This window comes from Eulemur rufifrons, chromosome 16 (genome assembly GCF_041146395.1).
Source record: "Eulemur rufifrons isolate Redbay chromosome 16, OSU_ERuf_1, whole genome shotgun sequence".
NCBI classification, from domain to species: Eukaryota; Metazoa; Chordata; class Mammalia; order Primates; family Lemuridae; genus Eulemur; species Eulemur rufifrons.
In genome coordinates, this window is record NC_090998.1 from 7,819,239 (window position 1) to 7,836,886 (window position 17,648).

At 37.6% G+C, this 17,648-nt stretch overlaps 1 protein-coding gene across 1 annotated transcript; it reads right to left on the bottom strand.

The window, feature by feature from the left end:
• Positions 1-10,431: 10,431 nt before the first annotated feature.
• Positions 10,432-11,046, bottom strand: LOC138397169 (large ribosomal subunit protein eL15-like). Its single transcript, XM_069491109.1, has one exon. It carries the CDS (start codon positions 11,044-11,046, stop codon positions 10,432-10,434), a length of 615 nt encoding a protein of 204 aa, XP_069347210.1.
• Between the last annotated feature and the right edge of the window lie 6,602 nt (positions 11,047-17,648).

Sequence of the window (17,648 nt, forward strand, 5' to 3'; positions counted from 1 at the left end):
AAAAGTGGTGTCTAGGATGGGCTGCTGGGGACAGAAACCTAAGGAAATCAGAGAAGTACAAAGAATTAAATCTTATTATGGTCACAAAAAGAAACCAAGTCTATCACGACCTTGGCAAAGTCACCAAGGTTGATGTAGTCTTACTTGAAACACGTATCTGCATCAGGAGCCCCTTACATGGTGCGCGCTGAGAAAAGCACATTACTTTTGCGGCATCCTTCCCGATAGTCCAAAACCTCAATCCAATAATAAGAAAACCGCACCAAACCCATACTGAGGGGCATTCTGCAAAATAACTGATGAGCACCCTTCAAAAGTGTCAGAGTGATAAGGACAAGGGAGAAATAAGAAACTGTGACAGATTGCAAGAGGCTATGGAGAGAGGACACATAAATCCAACATGCAAGCCTGGATTCAATCCTGAAGCAGAGAAATGGTGGCAAAACTGTTGAGATTTGAATAAGTTCTATATTTACTTAGTAGTACTATACCAAGGAAAATTTCTCAAATTCTAATAAATACTTTACTTCTCTGTATGATATTAACATAAAAAGCGGTGTTATTTTGGCAATTCTTTTATAATTCTAAATTTATCTGCTTTTGAAAGCTTTTTAAAATAAAATATTCTGGGAAATCTGTAATTTTATTTATATTTTTATTTTTACTGCTCATAATTCAGCTCAATTTGTTACATAAATGAGCCTGAAAGGCTTCTTTGTTTGAGTAACTTGTCAGAGTTACTTTTAACTTTCTTTAAACTTTTCTAACCTATTCAGCCTCTTGGGCCAGGCAAAAATCAGAAGTGCCAGAGGCCTTGGTTTTGTTGACAATCCAAATGAGAGTACAACTCCACAGCTCAGAGCTCTTCTAAAGTTTCATGTTTAGCAAGGACATCAACCTGCCCCCGGAGGTTTGCATGAACCCAGACATATTTTTCACCAGTTGCCTCTGTACTAATTGAAGGCAGGTGCAGAGCCAGAGGCCATTAACTTCCAAAGGACTATAATTTCTGTCCAAGAGTAAAAGGAGAGAGAGGTAAAAACAATGTTAATGAATGAACTCAAATGTTTCATCATAGCAATTCATAACCTCACTATGGCATCTGGTCTCAATGTGCTATCAGGAGAGCTGTTGCTCAGTGCAATCATAAAGTAGCTAAAGTTTGTTGCAGTCACACCTGCTCCCTGTCACAGTTCTCCTCGTCCACATCTGATGCTTCACCCAAGACCCTCAATCATACCATGCCCATTTTTTTGCTAGGCCCCCTCTAGCGCCTCTGGTTGATCACCATGGCTAGCTCATCTTACAAGATGTTTGTTTCCTGTAACTATGTAACATCTGTCCTTCCTTCCTCCCGAACTCTACCTCCATGACCTCCTATAAGGCATGACTTTGTTAGAAATTAACAGACTTCCTTTGACATTTTCAGCTATTCATTTTAGAGAAGTCTTTAAGGCCAAGAGAAGTGGACTTAGTGGGGGAATGAAATTCACTCTGACAGGTGTGTTGAGGCAGAAATGTTTGATCCTGTGGACATCTAAAGATAATCTTTCCTGGAATACAAGAGTTGGGATGTCCTATATATGTAATGGTAGTCATTGATTGCATGAAGATTAGCCGGATGACCTACCTCTTGAAAGGACCTTCCAAAACATTTTTTCCAATGCTTGTAAAATTAAACAGATTTTGCATAATTTATAACGACTCAGAAATCCAAGGATTTAGCTTTAGTTGTTAATATTGCTCAAGTATTACTAATTTGTATTTTTTCACTCCTTAAAAAACGTAGGACAGATGTTTTAAGATAAATTATCTGATAAGTAATTAGGCCACACACAGTTCTGCTGAGAGTTTCTGGATTTTTCAGACCCTTACAGAACCGAATGCAATTTACTCAAGAGATTAAAATTTTAGATAAGTGAGAAAACTTTTTGCTCATCAGGTTCAAGCCCATCATCTTACAAATAAAGAAGCAAAGAATAATTATTGACTTACCTAATCACAAATTTAATTCTTGGTCCAGATATGGCTAGAAGTGATAACTTTAGATGGCCAAGTGTTCTTTCCATCGTAGCATGCTACTCTCTTTTTGCTTTTAAATGAATAAAATAATTTTGTGAAATCAGCTAATCAGACTCTGAAGCTCAAGACAATGGTCTGATGTTCTGGAGTCTGGACCATGGGAATTTGTTCAGAAATTTGCTCAGAAGTTTGTTGAACAAGCAGTCTAAATAGTCAGAGGAAGAAAAATTCAGAAATTGAATTGAATACACAGAGCAACACAGATAAGATGACTGATAGAAAAAGCTGCTCTATTTCTGCCCCCACAGCAGTGGGCCATTTACTCCTGCAACGTAGGGGTCAGTGAGGCAGATGCATGGCCTGTGGAGACACATCTCCGCAGTCTGGGCGTAAGTCTCTGCCCAGAATCACTTTTATGTCTAGCGTCATCCCTTGCCATTAAGTTGTAGTCACTGGAGTCCATGGAGTCTGCAGGGTGGTGTAGGAATGTGGCTGGTCACACAACGAAGAAGCACATGAATTAACATGGTTGGATTTGGAGATCTATTTATTACATACTCACCTATCTCAGAGTATGTGCCATTTGATGAGAGCAGAATTTTATTATAAATAAGAGAAATTATTTATTAGAACTTACTCTGTGCTAAGGACTCTTCAAAAACACTCTGCATATAGTGGCGCCCACTGTTGGTGGACTATGCAAGAGTCTCTTTATTTTCATGTCTTTGTGAGCATAGCCTGCCTTCTAAGATAGAGGCTAAAAGGCCAGATACTTTCATCACAGACTCCCTTGTAAGTGTGAATGATCATGTGGGGCAGCACATCATAAAAATTAGCACTTGAATACACTTGCTATGTGTGTGACGCTGTTCTAAGCACTCTCTCTCTCACACACACACAGATATGTATATTTAAAAGTAATGAATCTTCATACTAATTCTCTGTGTAGACACTGTTATTTCCATTTTATAGTTTAAAAACTAACACATAGAGAGGCTGAGTAACTTGCCTTGGTCACACAGTCAGTGGCAGAGCCAGGATTCCATCTCAGACAACGTAGCTCTAGAATCCCAGCTCGTAGCCTAGCACAGTATTGCCTCTCACAAAGGTGGAAGATCTGTCCATAGAAATTCTCAAAAAGGGTTTGTCCCTGCCCGAATCAGGGAGATGTAAGAGATGGTCTCTGTCCTCCTTACTTCATGGTTTTGAAGACAGAAGTGTTGAAGGCATGACACCTGGACAGGCCACACCATCTTGCAGCCATGAGTGGCTGTGCTCAGGACACAGGTGGAACTTAGAGTGAAAGATGGGAAGCACTTGGATTCCTTTGACATCAGTGGGCCACTCAATGAACCATGAGACCATCTCCAACTGATGTAAGGTGAGAGAAATGTTAAACAATTTTTAAAATTTATTTTTGAAGCCAATTTGTGCTAGGTAGGCACTCTTACTTCTTACTGCTAAAATAAGCGAACAATTACTCCTATGTCATTTCATTTAATCTTCAATCCAGCCTCCTAAATAATGTATTTTTGTTATTCTTGCTTTACAAATAAAGGGAACTGAGGTTGAGAGAGTTTAATTTACACGGCTGTGGATTGGCAAAGCAAGGATTCCAATGACAGCAGTGTTTAACCAGTGTGCCACATTGCCTTCTGCCAATGTCTTCATTCAAGAACCACCAGAAACACATCTGTAGTTAAACAAGTGGTGTTGATTTCTCTTTGCAGAGATGGAAGATGCACACCGTCGGGAACCTTGTGGTGCTTCAGAAGAGGGTGTTGGAAATGATATATGATAGGATTTGGGCTTGTGTTAGGTGGTTTGGGGAAAGGTAAAGAAGCAGGGATTTGCTCTGGATTGGTGCTGCTGTGATGGTTAATTTTATGTCACCTTGACTGAGTTAAGAGATGGCCAGACAGCCATAAACACTATTTTTGGTGTGTCTGTGAGCGTGTTTCTAGAAGAGATTAGCATTTGAATCAGTGGACTGAGTGAAGAAGATCTGCCCTCCCCGGTGTGGGTGCTCGTCATCCCATCTGTTGAGGGCCCGTAATCATTGAGTCAATCTGCACAATAAATCTCCTTGTCTGCATCTCTGCATAGTCTGTTGGTGCTGTTTCTCTGGAGAACCCTAAGTAAGGCAGATGCTGTCAGGAAATGGGAATAACTCTACCATTGAGTATCTTAATAAATATTTTCTAGGAGAAAGGAAAACTAGAGAGAGGCTCAAGTTTTATTTGGTAAAGAAACCGTGGTGACTCATTTTAGCCAGTGTACAGAGATGTGTGGTCACTTTGATGGTTGGAACATATTTCTGCTTTCACATTTGCTGTGTGTTCATGACTATGGGATGGCCTTGCTTTCATCACGCTCCATCACGAGTTCAGAGTTGTCTTGTGTGAGGTTGATGTTCTGTGAATTTTTCTGTTCTGCAAAAGACTATGGAATAGTGAGTGTCAGGTTAGCTCCCAGATGCCACGGGATGTGTTTCTCTTTCTCATTCTCTTTCCTGTTTTCAGATGCTGAAGTTTTTTCTTAAGGTCAATTTTTCAAATACTATTATAAGGTGTTTTTAAAAATATTTTTTGTTTTGTTTTGGTGCTGTTAATACATTTGTTGAACATCTTTCTAAAAATGGTATTTATTTTCATTTTTTCTCAATCAGAATATGCTGAATATAATCTGATATTTCCTAACCACTCAGAGTCATTTTGTAAATGACCATTTCTGTATACTGTTAGAAACACAGTGAAGTGGATAATGACATGTAAGTGATTGTTTCCCCTTCACTATTTAATTCCACACTGAGAATTTGTATATTTTGATTTCTTGCTACTGTTGGCTTTGTTTTCATTGATATCACTTCGTGGAGTTTTTCTTTTTCCCTTCAACATCTTTAGATCTGCTATGTCTAATCCATTGTGGACATGAAAACTGTAAAGCCAATATATCTAAAATCTATGTATACTTGATTAGAGACAATAGATTCCAAGTTCGTGGAGTTTTTAAGATTGCAAATGGTTATGTGGTTGGAGCGTGATGTTCTAGGTAAGGTAGCCACATTGGGAAATTCCTTTTTGTAGTAAGATTATGATAAAAATATTGTTTGTGGTAGTGAGTCCAGGGGTCCAACTAAACCAGAAGAGATATTTACTCAAGGAAGACAGAGACAGTGCAGGTGGTGCAGAGAACTAGAAGCAGGGGAAGCAAGGCCATTGCTGAGGAAATGGAGCTGAGCCTGAAGTCCAAAGCATGAAACAATGTTGCAAATGAGATGATGAACAGAAAAGTGGGAATAGTTAGAAACTAGACAGGATCAAATTTAAGGATCAGGTGCAGGAAACCAGTTCATAAGCACAACTGTGAATGGCCAGTCACAGTTGGTCTCCACTTTCACGTTGAATTTGAAACAGACTTTGAGTCAGACATAAAAGCTTAAATAAATTCTGTTGGTTATCAGATTATAAAACATGGAAGAGGAGCAAAGTCAGTCAGAGTATTAACTTGACTTGATAGTCTAAATTGAGTTGGGAAGAGGAATCATAAATGGCAGTGAAAAAAGTCAGAGAAGTTTATTGAAGACGGTTTGTAAAGGTAAGCTGAAACAAGGGCAAGAAGTTGATTTCGTCTGATGCTTTATCCTTTTATTGACTTTTTCCCAAACAAGTTTAATATTTTCTGTCAAACAGCAGTAAGAGAGAGAGTATACTTCAGTAGCTACGAGGGAAGTGTCTAGGCATAAGATGACTCAGGTCCACATTCTGTTTCTAATGCTTTAACTGTATAAACTTAGAAAACTGCTAAAATTCCTTAATGGTAAAGTGAAAATAATACTACTTATTTACTCGTAACATTGTTAAGAACTAAATAATTATGTGTCATTTAGTAGATTGCTTAGGACATAGTAACTATTATGCAAGTACGGTTACTATTCTTACTTCCATTATAATATCTTCAGTATAATACAGAATTAGTATTTTTCATAGTAATATTTGGATACCATTGTGTATTTTTCATAGTAATATTTGGATACCATTGTGTGTGTGTGTGTGTATAAAATTTTATTGTGGTATGAATACTTAACATGAGATCTACCATCTTAACAGATTTTTAAGTGTACTATGCAGTGTTGTAATCTATAGGCACAATGTTGTACTAGAACTTTGCATAACTAAAATATTAAACCCATTGATTAGCAACTCCCCATTTCCTCCTCCTCCCAGAACCTAGCAGCCATTATGCTATTCTTTGCCTTTATGAGTTTGACTACTTTAGATACCTCACAGAGTGAAATCACGCAATATTTTTTTCTGTGACTGACTTATTTCACTTAGCATAATGTCCACCAGGTTCATCCATGTTGTTGCATATTGCAAGATTTCCCCCCCTTTTAAAGGCTGAATAATATTCTGTTGTGTATATATATAGCACGTTTTTTATCTGTTTATTCACTGACAAATATTAGGGGTTTTCTTTGGTTTTTTGTTTGTTTGTTTGTTTGCTTGTTTTTTGCATTTTGTCCATTGTGAATAGTGCTGCAATGAACAGGAAGTACCAATATCTCTTTGAGATACTGATTCCAATTCTTTTCAGTAAATACCCAGAAGTGGGATTGCTGCATCATATGGTAGTTCTAGTTTTGAGGAACTGCCATCTGTTTTCCATGAGGCTGCAACACTATGCATTCCCACCATCAGTATGCAAGATCTCCGGTTTCTCCATATCCTCCCCAACACTTGCTGTCTTTTTTTCTTTTCATAATAGCTATCCTGACAGATGTGAGGTGATATCTCATTGTGGTTTTAATTTTCATTTGCCTGATGACTAGTAACGCTGAGCATCTTGTCATGTACCTGGTGACTGCATGTCTTCTTCAGAGAAATGTTTATTCAAATCCTCAGTCTATTTTTAAACTGGGTTATTAGTTTCTTTGCTGTTGAGTTGTAGCAGTTTCTTATATATTTTTCAAATTAACCCCTTATTACAAAAATGGCTTGCAAATATTTTCATCCATCCCATAGGTTCCCCTTTCATGTGAAGATTGTTTGCTTTGCCATACAGAAGTTTTTAGTTTGATGTAGTTTATTTTTGCTTTTGTCAACAGTGCTTTGGGGTCATATCCATGAAATCATTGCCAAGAACAGTATCATGAATCTTTTCCCCTGTGTTTTCTTCTAGGATTTTTACAGTTTCAGGTTTTTCATTTAAGTCTTTAACACATTTTCAGTTGATTTTTGTGTATGGTGTAAGATAAGGGTCTAATCTCATTGTTTTGCATATGAATATTCAATTTTCCTAACACCACTGTTAAAGAGGCTATTTCTTCCCACTGTGTATTTTTGGCATCCTTGTTGAAGTTGACCATGTATGTGGATTTATTTCTGGGCTTTCTTTTCTCTTCTGTTTATCTATATGTCTGTCTTTGTGCCAGTGCCATACTTTTTAAATTACTATAGTTTTAAAAATATACATTATAACCAGAAAATATGATGCTTCCAGCTTTGTTCTTCCTTTTCAAGATTGTTTTGGCTATTCAAATTCTTGTGTGGTTTCCTTTGAATTCTAGAAATGTTCTTTTCTATTTCTGTAAAAAATGCCATTGGCATATTTAATAGGGATTGCATTGAATCTGTAGATTGCTTTGGGTAGCATGGATATCTTAATAATATCAATTCTTCAAATTCATGAACTTGGGATATCTTTCCATTTGTGTCTTCTTAATTTTTTTGCATCAATATTTTATGGTTTTCAATGTATAAGTCCTCCATTTCCTCAGGTAATTTTATCCTACATATTCTATTCTTTTTGGTGGTACTATAAATGGGTTTGTTTTCCTAATTTCCTTTTAAGTTAGTTTGTTATTAGTTTATAAAATGCAACTGACTTTTTGTGTGTTGATTTTGTTTCCTGCAACTTTACTAAGTTCACTTATTAATTCTAATAGTTATTTTTGTGGAGTCTTTTAAATTTTTCTCTATATAAGATCATGTCATCTGCATACAAGGGCAATTTTACTTCTTCCTTTCCAGTTTTGGATGCTTTTTATTTCTTTTACTTGCTTAATAGTGAGGACTTCCAGTACTATGTTGAATAGAAGTAGTGAGAGTGGGCATTCTTGTCTTGTTCCTCATCTTAGTAGAAAACCTTTCAGTTTTTCACCATTGGGTATTATGTTAGCTGTGGCCTTTTCATATATGGACTTTCTTATGTTGACATAGTTTCCCTCTTTTCCTAGTTTATTGAGAGTTTTTGTCTCAGAGATAAAACTGGGCACAACATTATCTAAACAAAATAAAATCTAAAAATAAGAAGCAACAGCTGCTCCAGATGAGAAGGAATCAGTGAAAGAACTCTGGAGGTATGAAGAATCAGAATGAAAGGACACCCCCAAAATGGAGCACCAGCTCTCTAGCAATGGAAACTAACCAAAATCAGAATATTGAAATGACGATAAAGAATTCCAACTATGGAGTATAAGTAAACATACATTTATAATATGACCCTACAATCTTATTCCAAGGTGTTTATCCAAGAGAAATAAAAAAATATATATTCACACAAAAACTCGTACAAGATTAACAGTACTTATAGTGGTATTATTAATAGCCTAATTTGGATATAATTCAAAATGTCCTTCGCTGGTGAGTGGATTAAAAAAAAAAAAACAATGTGATGTATCCATACAATGGAATAGCACTTAGCTCTAAAAAGAAACATGCTTGAGACATACAATTACATAGATAAATTCTAAATGCATTATGTTAAGTAAAAGAAGCCCAACTAAATAGCCTACATTTTGTATATTTCACTTATATGACATTCTGCAAAAGGCAAAACTATAAGTATGGAGAATGGGTAAGTAATTGTCAAGTGTTTTGGGTAGGAGGAGAGGTTGACTACAAAGGGGTAGCACAAAGGGCACTTTGGGGCTACTGGAACTGTCTGTATCTTTTTTTTTTTTTTTTTAGTTTAGTAGACATTTATTCCTTTCATTAAACAATGTCTACACAAAATCCAAATGTATAGTTTTTTTTTTTTTTTTAGAAAGTAATTTACGTCTTAGGTCTCAATAAGTTTTATGAGCCTATTAACATTTTCTGGAAATTGATTAGCTGAGCCTTTTGAAACCCCTAGAGAAAAATTGGTTCAGGGAAACCATCAATTGGATTTTGAAATCGAACTACCTACTCTGAAGTCAGCAAACCCAGAATTTGGAAGAAATGGAGCAACCCCTCTTCTGTATTTTCCTCACACTCAAATTTACCCTGGGAAACGTTAGCCTAGTTCACTGAACACGTGAAACGTAAATGCAACACCGTGTGGCGGGATGCTTAAAGTGAAGGTGAGCGCACAAGTGATGGCCCAACTTTGGGAAAAGCTAAGGATTTTTAGGGTATTTTGATCAGGGACAAACCGCAGATACGTAAGGTTAGATTGAAAACCATGAATTTATATTGACACCAACGATGATGCTTCCCTGTAACTTTACGGACTGTGTTACAGGTAAGTATTTAAAAATCTTGATTAAAGGTGACTTTAATTTTCTCACCTCACATTTGAAAGGTATTTACCTAATGGCCACTGGCTTACTAGCTTCCCACTGTAGCATTACTAGCTTACCAACACAAAGTTAATGATTCTCATTTGCCTAACATTCAACTTCCATCAGTCTTAAAATACAGTGTAAATACCACTACTGTCTACCATGTATAGACTTCAGGACTTTAGATTTCATGGAGCCATGGGATTGAATCAGGAGCAGCTTTCATCTCTTACAGTAACTTAAATGGTACAGTGGAGACTGAGGCAATTTTTAGGTTAACCCAGATTTGTTTCATTTGTAAGATAAGCCTCTTGTAACAAGTTTATTCAGTTCTGAAAAACGGTGGCATTTTGGAAACTTTTCTTTCAGAAACAAATGGAACACTGGATTAAATCTAAAGATGTGGGCTCTACACGAGAGCACATTTTTCTACATAGGATGACAACATAGGGTTAGGATATCCTCCTTCCACCCTACAAATTTCTAAACAAAACCCAATTAAGAAACCAGAGCATTGCCGTCATCCCAGTAGAGCTGTAGGTTTCACCACATGCACCAAACAAATCTACAAGGTAGTTGTAGCACTCCTCTTTTAAAGAATTTATTTTACACCTGTTATACCACACAGCATGTTTTAAACACTGACATATAACTCCCTAATAAGATAAAGCAAAGACAAAAAAAAGCTTATTAGAAACAAGATACACCATCACTTATAGTCTTCAACCATTATTGCACTTTTAACTTCATAATTTGACAAAGCAGTCATGAAACAATCTGCAGACTAGTTTAACAAATAACACCTTTAAGCAGACATGACCGTCCTAAATTGTTTATTAGGTATGAATTTTACAAACATTATATTAGGGGTAACCGTGGAGCTGGAGAGTATTGCGCCTTCTCCAAGCTGCACGGCGAGAACCATGAATAGTGTGGTGGAACTTATGGCCCTTTCCAAGGCCATGGTTCTTGCGGCCTGCAGATGTCAGCCCACGCATCTCCCTGTGCTTGTGGACTGGTCTGGTGATCCACTGGGTGTCAGGATTTCTTCTGATAGCTGTATGGAATGGATCAATGAGGATAACCTCAAAAAATTTGTACATGGAATCTTCACCAAACCAGTAAGAATTCAGGACTCTTAGAGCCGCACAGTGGTGTCCAGCTGGCTCCTCTGCAACAGACTGAAGGCTTCGAGCAAACTTTAGCTGGTTAACACCATGATGGACAGGCTTGCCATAGGTTGCACCCTTAGCAACCGGGCGTTTGTGGCCACCACGGCGCACACGAATCCTATATGTGACAAAACCTTGCTTGGCCTTGTATCCCAGTCTGCGAGCTTTATCCGGGCGGGTGGGGCAGGGAGCCCTGTGGAGCGCAGAGAGCTGGCAGTATTGCCAGCAGCGGACCCTCAAAAGAAAGCGCATTACATCAGACTGCTTCTTCCTCCATAGCTCCTGGATATACCTGTATGCACCCATCTTGGCTAACCTGATGGCTGCCGCCAGACAGAAAGGGGTGTATCCTGATTATAGTTGTAGTTAACTGATCTCTATGCATTTGTCAAACTCATAGAACTGTACACCAAAGAGAGTGAATTTTATAATATGTGCATTAAAGCAAATAAATAAAACAACTTAAAAAAGCAATTAGAAACAAAGAAATGGAAAGCTATCCCTTGCTTATAGATTGAAAGAATTAATATTATTAAAATGTCCATATTACCCAAAATGATCTACAGATTCAATGCAATCCCTATGAAAATATGAATGACATTCTTTACAGAAGTAGAAAAAAAATCCTAAAATTCATATGGAACCACAAGAGAGTCCTAATAGCCAAAGCAATCATGAGCAGAAAGAACAAAGCTGGAGACATCACATTATCTGATTTCAAATATACTACAAAGCTACGGGAACTCAAACAGCATTATATGGGCATAAAAACAGACACATAGACCAATGGGACAGAATAGAGAACCCAGAAATAAATCTATGCACCTACAACCAACTCATTTTAAACAAAGGTGCCAAGAATATACATTGGGTAATGCACAGTCTCTTTAATAAATTGTGCTGGAAAAACTGGATATCCACATGCAGAAGAATGAATTTCAACCTTCATCTTTCACCATATAAAGAAATCAATTCAAAAATTAATTAAAAACTTAAATGTAAGATCTGAAACTATGAAAATACTAGAAGAAAGCATTGGGGAAATGTTTCAGGACCTTGGTGTAGGCAAAGATATTTTGACCTCAAAAGAACAGGCAAAAGCAAAAGCCAAAATAGACAAATGGGATTACAGCCAGCTAAGAAGCTTCTGCATAGCAAAAGAAACAATTAACAAAGTGAAAAACACTCCACAGAATAAAAGGAAACGTAGCAAACTATCCATACACTGTTGGTAGGAATGTAAATTAGTATAGCCATTATGAAAATCAGCATGGAAATTCCTCACAAAACCACAAATGGATTTACCGTATGATCCAGCAATCTCATTGCTAGATATATATCCTAAAGAAAGAAAATCACTATATCTAATAGATATCTTCACTCTCCTGTTTATTGCAGCCCTATTTATAATAGCAAAGCTATAGAATCAAGTTAAGTGTCCATCAATGAATGAGGTAAAGACAATGTGGTACATATACATAATGGAATATTATTCAGCCATAATAAAGAATGAAATTCTGTCATTTGCAGCAACATAGATGTGACTGGAGGACATTATGTCAAATGAAATTAGCCAGGTACAAAAAGACAAATATTGCATGTTCCCACTCATCTGTGGGAGCTAAAAAGTTGACCTCACAGAGGCAGAGAGTAAAATGATGGTTACCAGAGGCCAGAAAGGTAAGGGGGGATGAGGGAATGAAAAGAAGCTGGTTAATGGCTACAAAAATACAGTTAGAAAGAAGGAATAATTTCTAGTGTTTGATAGCAAAATAGGGTGACTATAGGTAACAATAATTTATTGTATATTTCAAAACAGCTAGAAGAGAAGATTTGGAATGGTCCCAACACAAAGAAATGATAAATGTTGGAGGTGATGAATATCCTAATTACTCTGATTTGATCATTATACATTGTATGCTTGTTTCAAAATATCATGTGTGCCCTATAGATATGTATAATTATGCATGTATAAACAAAAAATAACCTGAAGCAGTCATTTTCAGGCTAAGAAAAAAAGCAATTAGGTCCTACATATGTACCTTTACATGTTATATAAGTCTAAGTTGGTTTCTAAGATCTCAATCAATATTCTAAATGGGTATATAGAACATTAAAAAAATTCTTTCAGCTTCTAATGTTTCTCTAGATAATATACCAGTATATTGAAGTTACATATGTCACATAGGGTAACTGTTATTTTTCATGTAAAAATTTATTTTCCAAATAGTTATTCAACATTGACAATGTGCCAGCCTCGGGTGTCAATTAGGAAGCAAGTTAGGCATATTCTTTATTATAAAGAGGTTATATCTTTTTTTTTTTTTTTTTTGAGACAGAGTCTCTCTCTGTTGCCCAGGCTAGAGTGAGTGCCATGGCATCAGCCTAGCTCACAGCAACCTCAAACTCCTGAGCTCAAGCGATCCTCCTGTCTCAGCCTCCCGAGTAGCTGGGACTACAGGCATGCGCCACTATGCCCGGCTAATTTTTTCTATATATATTTTTAGCTGTCCATATAATTTCTTTCTATTTTTAGTAGAGATGGGGTCTCGCTCTTGCTCAGGCTAGTCTCGAACTCCTGAGCTCAAACGATCCGCCCACCTCGGCCTCCCAGAGTGCTAGGATTACAGGCGTGAGCCACCGCGCCCGGCCTAAAGAGGTTATATCTTTATAATAGCAAATAAGTAGGCAGTATTGTAAGTCCTATGATGAGGTAAGGATGCCAAATAAAACCTTTTAATTCAGACTGGGAAGAGCCAGGGTGTTCTCCTGCAGGGAGTGGCATCTCAATTGAGAAGAAGGTCATTAGCAGAAGTTATGCAGGTGAAGAGAGTTGGAGTGAGGGCTATTCTGAAAATTATCACAGTTGGAAAGTAAAGCATTGTGAAGGTGCAGAGGTGAAAGAGGACGTTGCATGGACAAGGCCAAGAGTTGGGTGGAGTATGAAGTGTGGTCGGGTTGAAAGGTCATGGTCAGAAAAGAGATTAGATTGCTAAGTGGGGACTTGATGAACTAGGGGTGCATAAATGATGTTAAAAGATTTTAAACTATTGCTTAGAACAATGGGACACCAAAGCATGGAAGTGGCAAAATAAGGTTTGCCACAGAAAATCGGTGGCAATCGTGTAGCAAATAGGAAGGAATCAATATTAGGCAGCTATTGCTGAAAGTCACGTGAGATATAATCATGTAATATTAGGGGGTGACAGTGATGATGGAGACAATTGGACAGATCTTAGACTTGAGAAGAATGTACCTACAAAGGGAAAATTCATAATATGATAGATATTTAGTTTCTACCGAGAAGACATGTTCTAGATATTTCTGAAATGGGCCATGGAGATAATTTTGCTTATGTCTGATATTGCAGTGTCACAAAGTATAGACATCTGGGACCATCTAAAACATAATCCATAGTTAGTGTGAGAGGAGGCACTTAAGTGGAAAGGCACACCAGCTGCCAGAGGTTAGTCCTGCCAGTTTACCTTATTGACCCTAAATGGAGTTCAAAACAAAATATTCTGAAAGGAATTCTCAGGCTGCCATTCTAGTACTACATGTCGATGCCTGACTCTATAAATATGTATATCCATCCCGAGATGATCCAATCTCACGTTCTAAATTGCTGTATATTTTGTGATAAGCCATCCTGGTTCATGAGGAACCACTACCCTTGCTCTTTGAAGATCCATATGACACTGCCCTGACCCCCAAATAACAGCTGTGGCTGCATTTCCAGTTCAGTCTTTTGCCAGTGTAGAAGGTTCAATTGTTTCATGCAGAATTTACTTCTCAAATTTTAATCAGTTCAACATAGTTCAGCTTGCTAAAATTAAGCTAGAAGTTGATAATAATGAAATCAAGTGCCAACGGGAAATAGATGTAGTTCAAGTACAGAAATATATTAGTTTTATTTGTTTTATTTTCCCTTGTCCTTAATACATTTATAAAACTCAATAATTTCCTCTGAAGCTCTTAGAAAATACTATTTCCCTTTTTCTTACTCATTTACCTTCTCAGCTTCTACAAGATATTTATTATTAACATTTTTTGAGAAACATCTGCATTGAGATTTATTTAAGCTGGAAAGCCTAAAAGATATTGTTTTAAGAACACTGTAAGTAGGAGGTACAGTGTTTGATTATCTGTAATTTTCCACTATGCTCTTCCCTCTAAAAAACATTTTTCCAGCATGTACATTTTTAAATCTTAATATGAAAATACTAACCAATTAAATGTAAAAGAATGGTGCTTAAAATTTCATTGTGGTGGGATATCAAAACCAGTAGTGGTGAATACCCTCAGATTCCTCATTTTAAAATGTTCTGAACCCTATTCCAATTTTTTTCTTTAGAAAATAAAGTGATTACTCATATAAGAAGAAAGTAGGCTTGCCATTCTTCCCAGTTTTAATTTTTTAAGATAAGAACATCTTGGAGCAGCAAATAAGGATAAAGTATGTATTGTTTCAATATAAGACCACTGTAGGCCTCTTCTGCATCCATTCCGTATTTTGTTAGTGGTGATCATCAGAGCCACTGTTAGGGTTTTGCAGAGCTCTTGCTTCTCCTAGACAGGGTCACACTCGTGAGGATATATTCGTTAATGGTGTACAGGAAGAATATAAGACAGAAAGTCACAATAACTACTGAAACTGTAGCCAGAAGTATGATGGACATTATCTTCTCCTGCGTCCCCATTAACACACATGAATAAGGCCCATGACACAAGTGGGTACTGCACCAAATAGGTTTCGTGATCAGTGGTCGGTGACAGTGAAAAAGGATGACCAAAAAGATCACCTGCACAGACATCTGTACCAGGAAGTAGGCAAGATACATTGCCAACAGGGGCTTTTCCATGGATAAGTCAAAAGTCACTTCTTTTTCTTTCTTTGTACAGTCTATGTCGGTGACAGTGTTGCTGGACTCTTTTTCTTCTAAAGATTGCTTCCTAAGCATCTTGGTTTGTTTATGTACATTCTGAGAGACAACAAACTCCATCACAAAAAAGATGGAGGAAAAGACAAAGCCAACCAAATACCAGACTCCTAGAACAGGCCTAGTGAAGTGGCTCTCATAACACTCTGCGAGACAGGCGTCGGAGATGTTCCCGTGGCACTGGAAGTCTCCTGCCATGCCCAGCCAGGAGATTTGCACTACGTACACAACCGAAACATAGAGAAAAGTAACGCTGGCCCACAGTGCTCGCCCTACGTAGAATTTTGTATGATCTCTGCTCATCCGCAGTATGGCAGGTGCCACACCCCAAAATTTCCATCTGTCAGCCATCTTGGAACCTAGAAAGACAAAGGCAGAGTAGCATAAGGAAGAAAGGACTGGGTTTTGGCCCATGGTACTCAGCTGTCTCAGGTGAGAGAATTCCAAATGAAGTTTAGGAGAGAAATACACCATTTTATAATATTTCTTATCATTCTGTCACTGACTCACTCTTTCTTCTAATTTTCTCTTACCAGCCTCTCTTCCCCACCTGATTTTATTTTCCGACTTGTTCGCACAGTTTATTTATTAAGCATTCTGAATAGCTACCTATTCTGTTTTCACTCCTCACAAATTCTCAATGTCATTTACTTATTTTTCTAAGTTATGTACCAACCTGTGCCTATCAACCCCTTCCAGCCAACGGTACAGTTCCAACTGTCATGGAACTCCCACGGGCATTTGGGTGTAAGTGCTTACAGGGGAGTCTTTACCACTTCTTTCTAGAAGTCTTTGTTTGAGATGGGTTAACTGAACTAACTGGTATCATTTTAGGCTCTTCCTAAAGCCAACATTTCCAAAGGCCATCACCAATTTCAAAACCTCTTTCTGATTAACCAGTCGGGATGGATGCATCAATATAAAATGATTGCTTTCTACTGGGAGAACAGCTTAAATTTCTTATTTGTTTTACACCCTGCTGCTCATATGAAATTTTCAGTGATTCACAGGTATTTTGAGCATCAAACACAGTGCTGGTTATAGAAACATGGGGCAGTTATTGTCTTCAATTATAGATCTGATAGTATGAAGAGTGCTTTTTATCCCCAACATGTTTATTATGAACTCTGTGTCTCCCGTGATTTATTTTTCCTTCTAAGAACTAGAAAGATGTCATCAGTAAAATTTATTACTAAAATACTCTGGTAGTCCAGCCCTTGCTACTGAGGTGGCTGAGGTTTATTGGGCCTGTGTCACAGTTCAAATTCTTCCTCCATCCCATTCTGTTCTCTCATCAACCCCTCCTCTGCTTCCTTTCTAAGGTATTAATTGCAAATACATATTTTGCATCCCCAACTCTCTTTCAGCATCTGCTTCAGGAAAACCCAACCAGCAACACTCCTCTTCAATCTGTGGAAGCCACTGGTGGTGGTGGCAAGCCATATCCACAGACAGCAGAGCTCTCCCTTCACCTTTGGGGTCACAGTTACTGGGAAGCCAATCATTTTCTAGAATTCACTATGCTTAAATATTGCCCCAGAGCCCTCAGAAAATAAACTCTCATTAAGTAGAGAGAAATGACAGGCTTGCATGGACTATCTCTGTGAGGATTTCTGCAGAGCCTGAAGCCTTACATGCTCGGTCAAGGACCTGCTGGACTAGTGGTTCTAGCTGCTGCTCAACTTAGGAGAGGGATATGCATTGAAATTAAAATTGCAGGGAGCGGGGGAGAGCATACATTCAGAGTGAAATATTCCCAGCATGCCCACCTAACTTTTTAGGCTATTAAATTTATTTTTTTAGTTTCTTGAGTAAAATTTTTATTACACTTTGAACTTATTTTTGAAGTGTACAAAAAGTACACAAGTCACATTCTTCATTTCTATAAATTTCATAGACCTCAATGCACTTATGTAATTGTCATCCAGATCAAGGAAAAAGCATTGCCAACATCCCCAAACTCTGATT

Coding starts and splice junctions, on each gene's coding strand:
- LOC138397169 (XM_069491109.1), bottom strand. CDS start 11,046: ATGGGTGCATACAGGTATATCCAGGAGCTATGGAGGAAGAAGCAGTCT.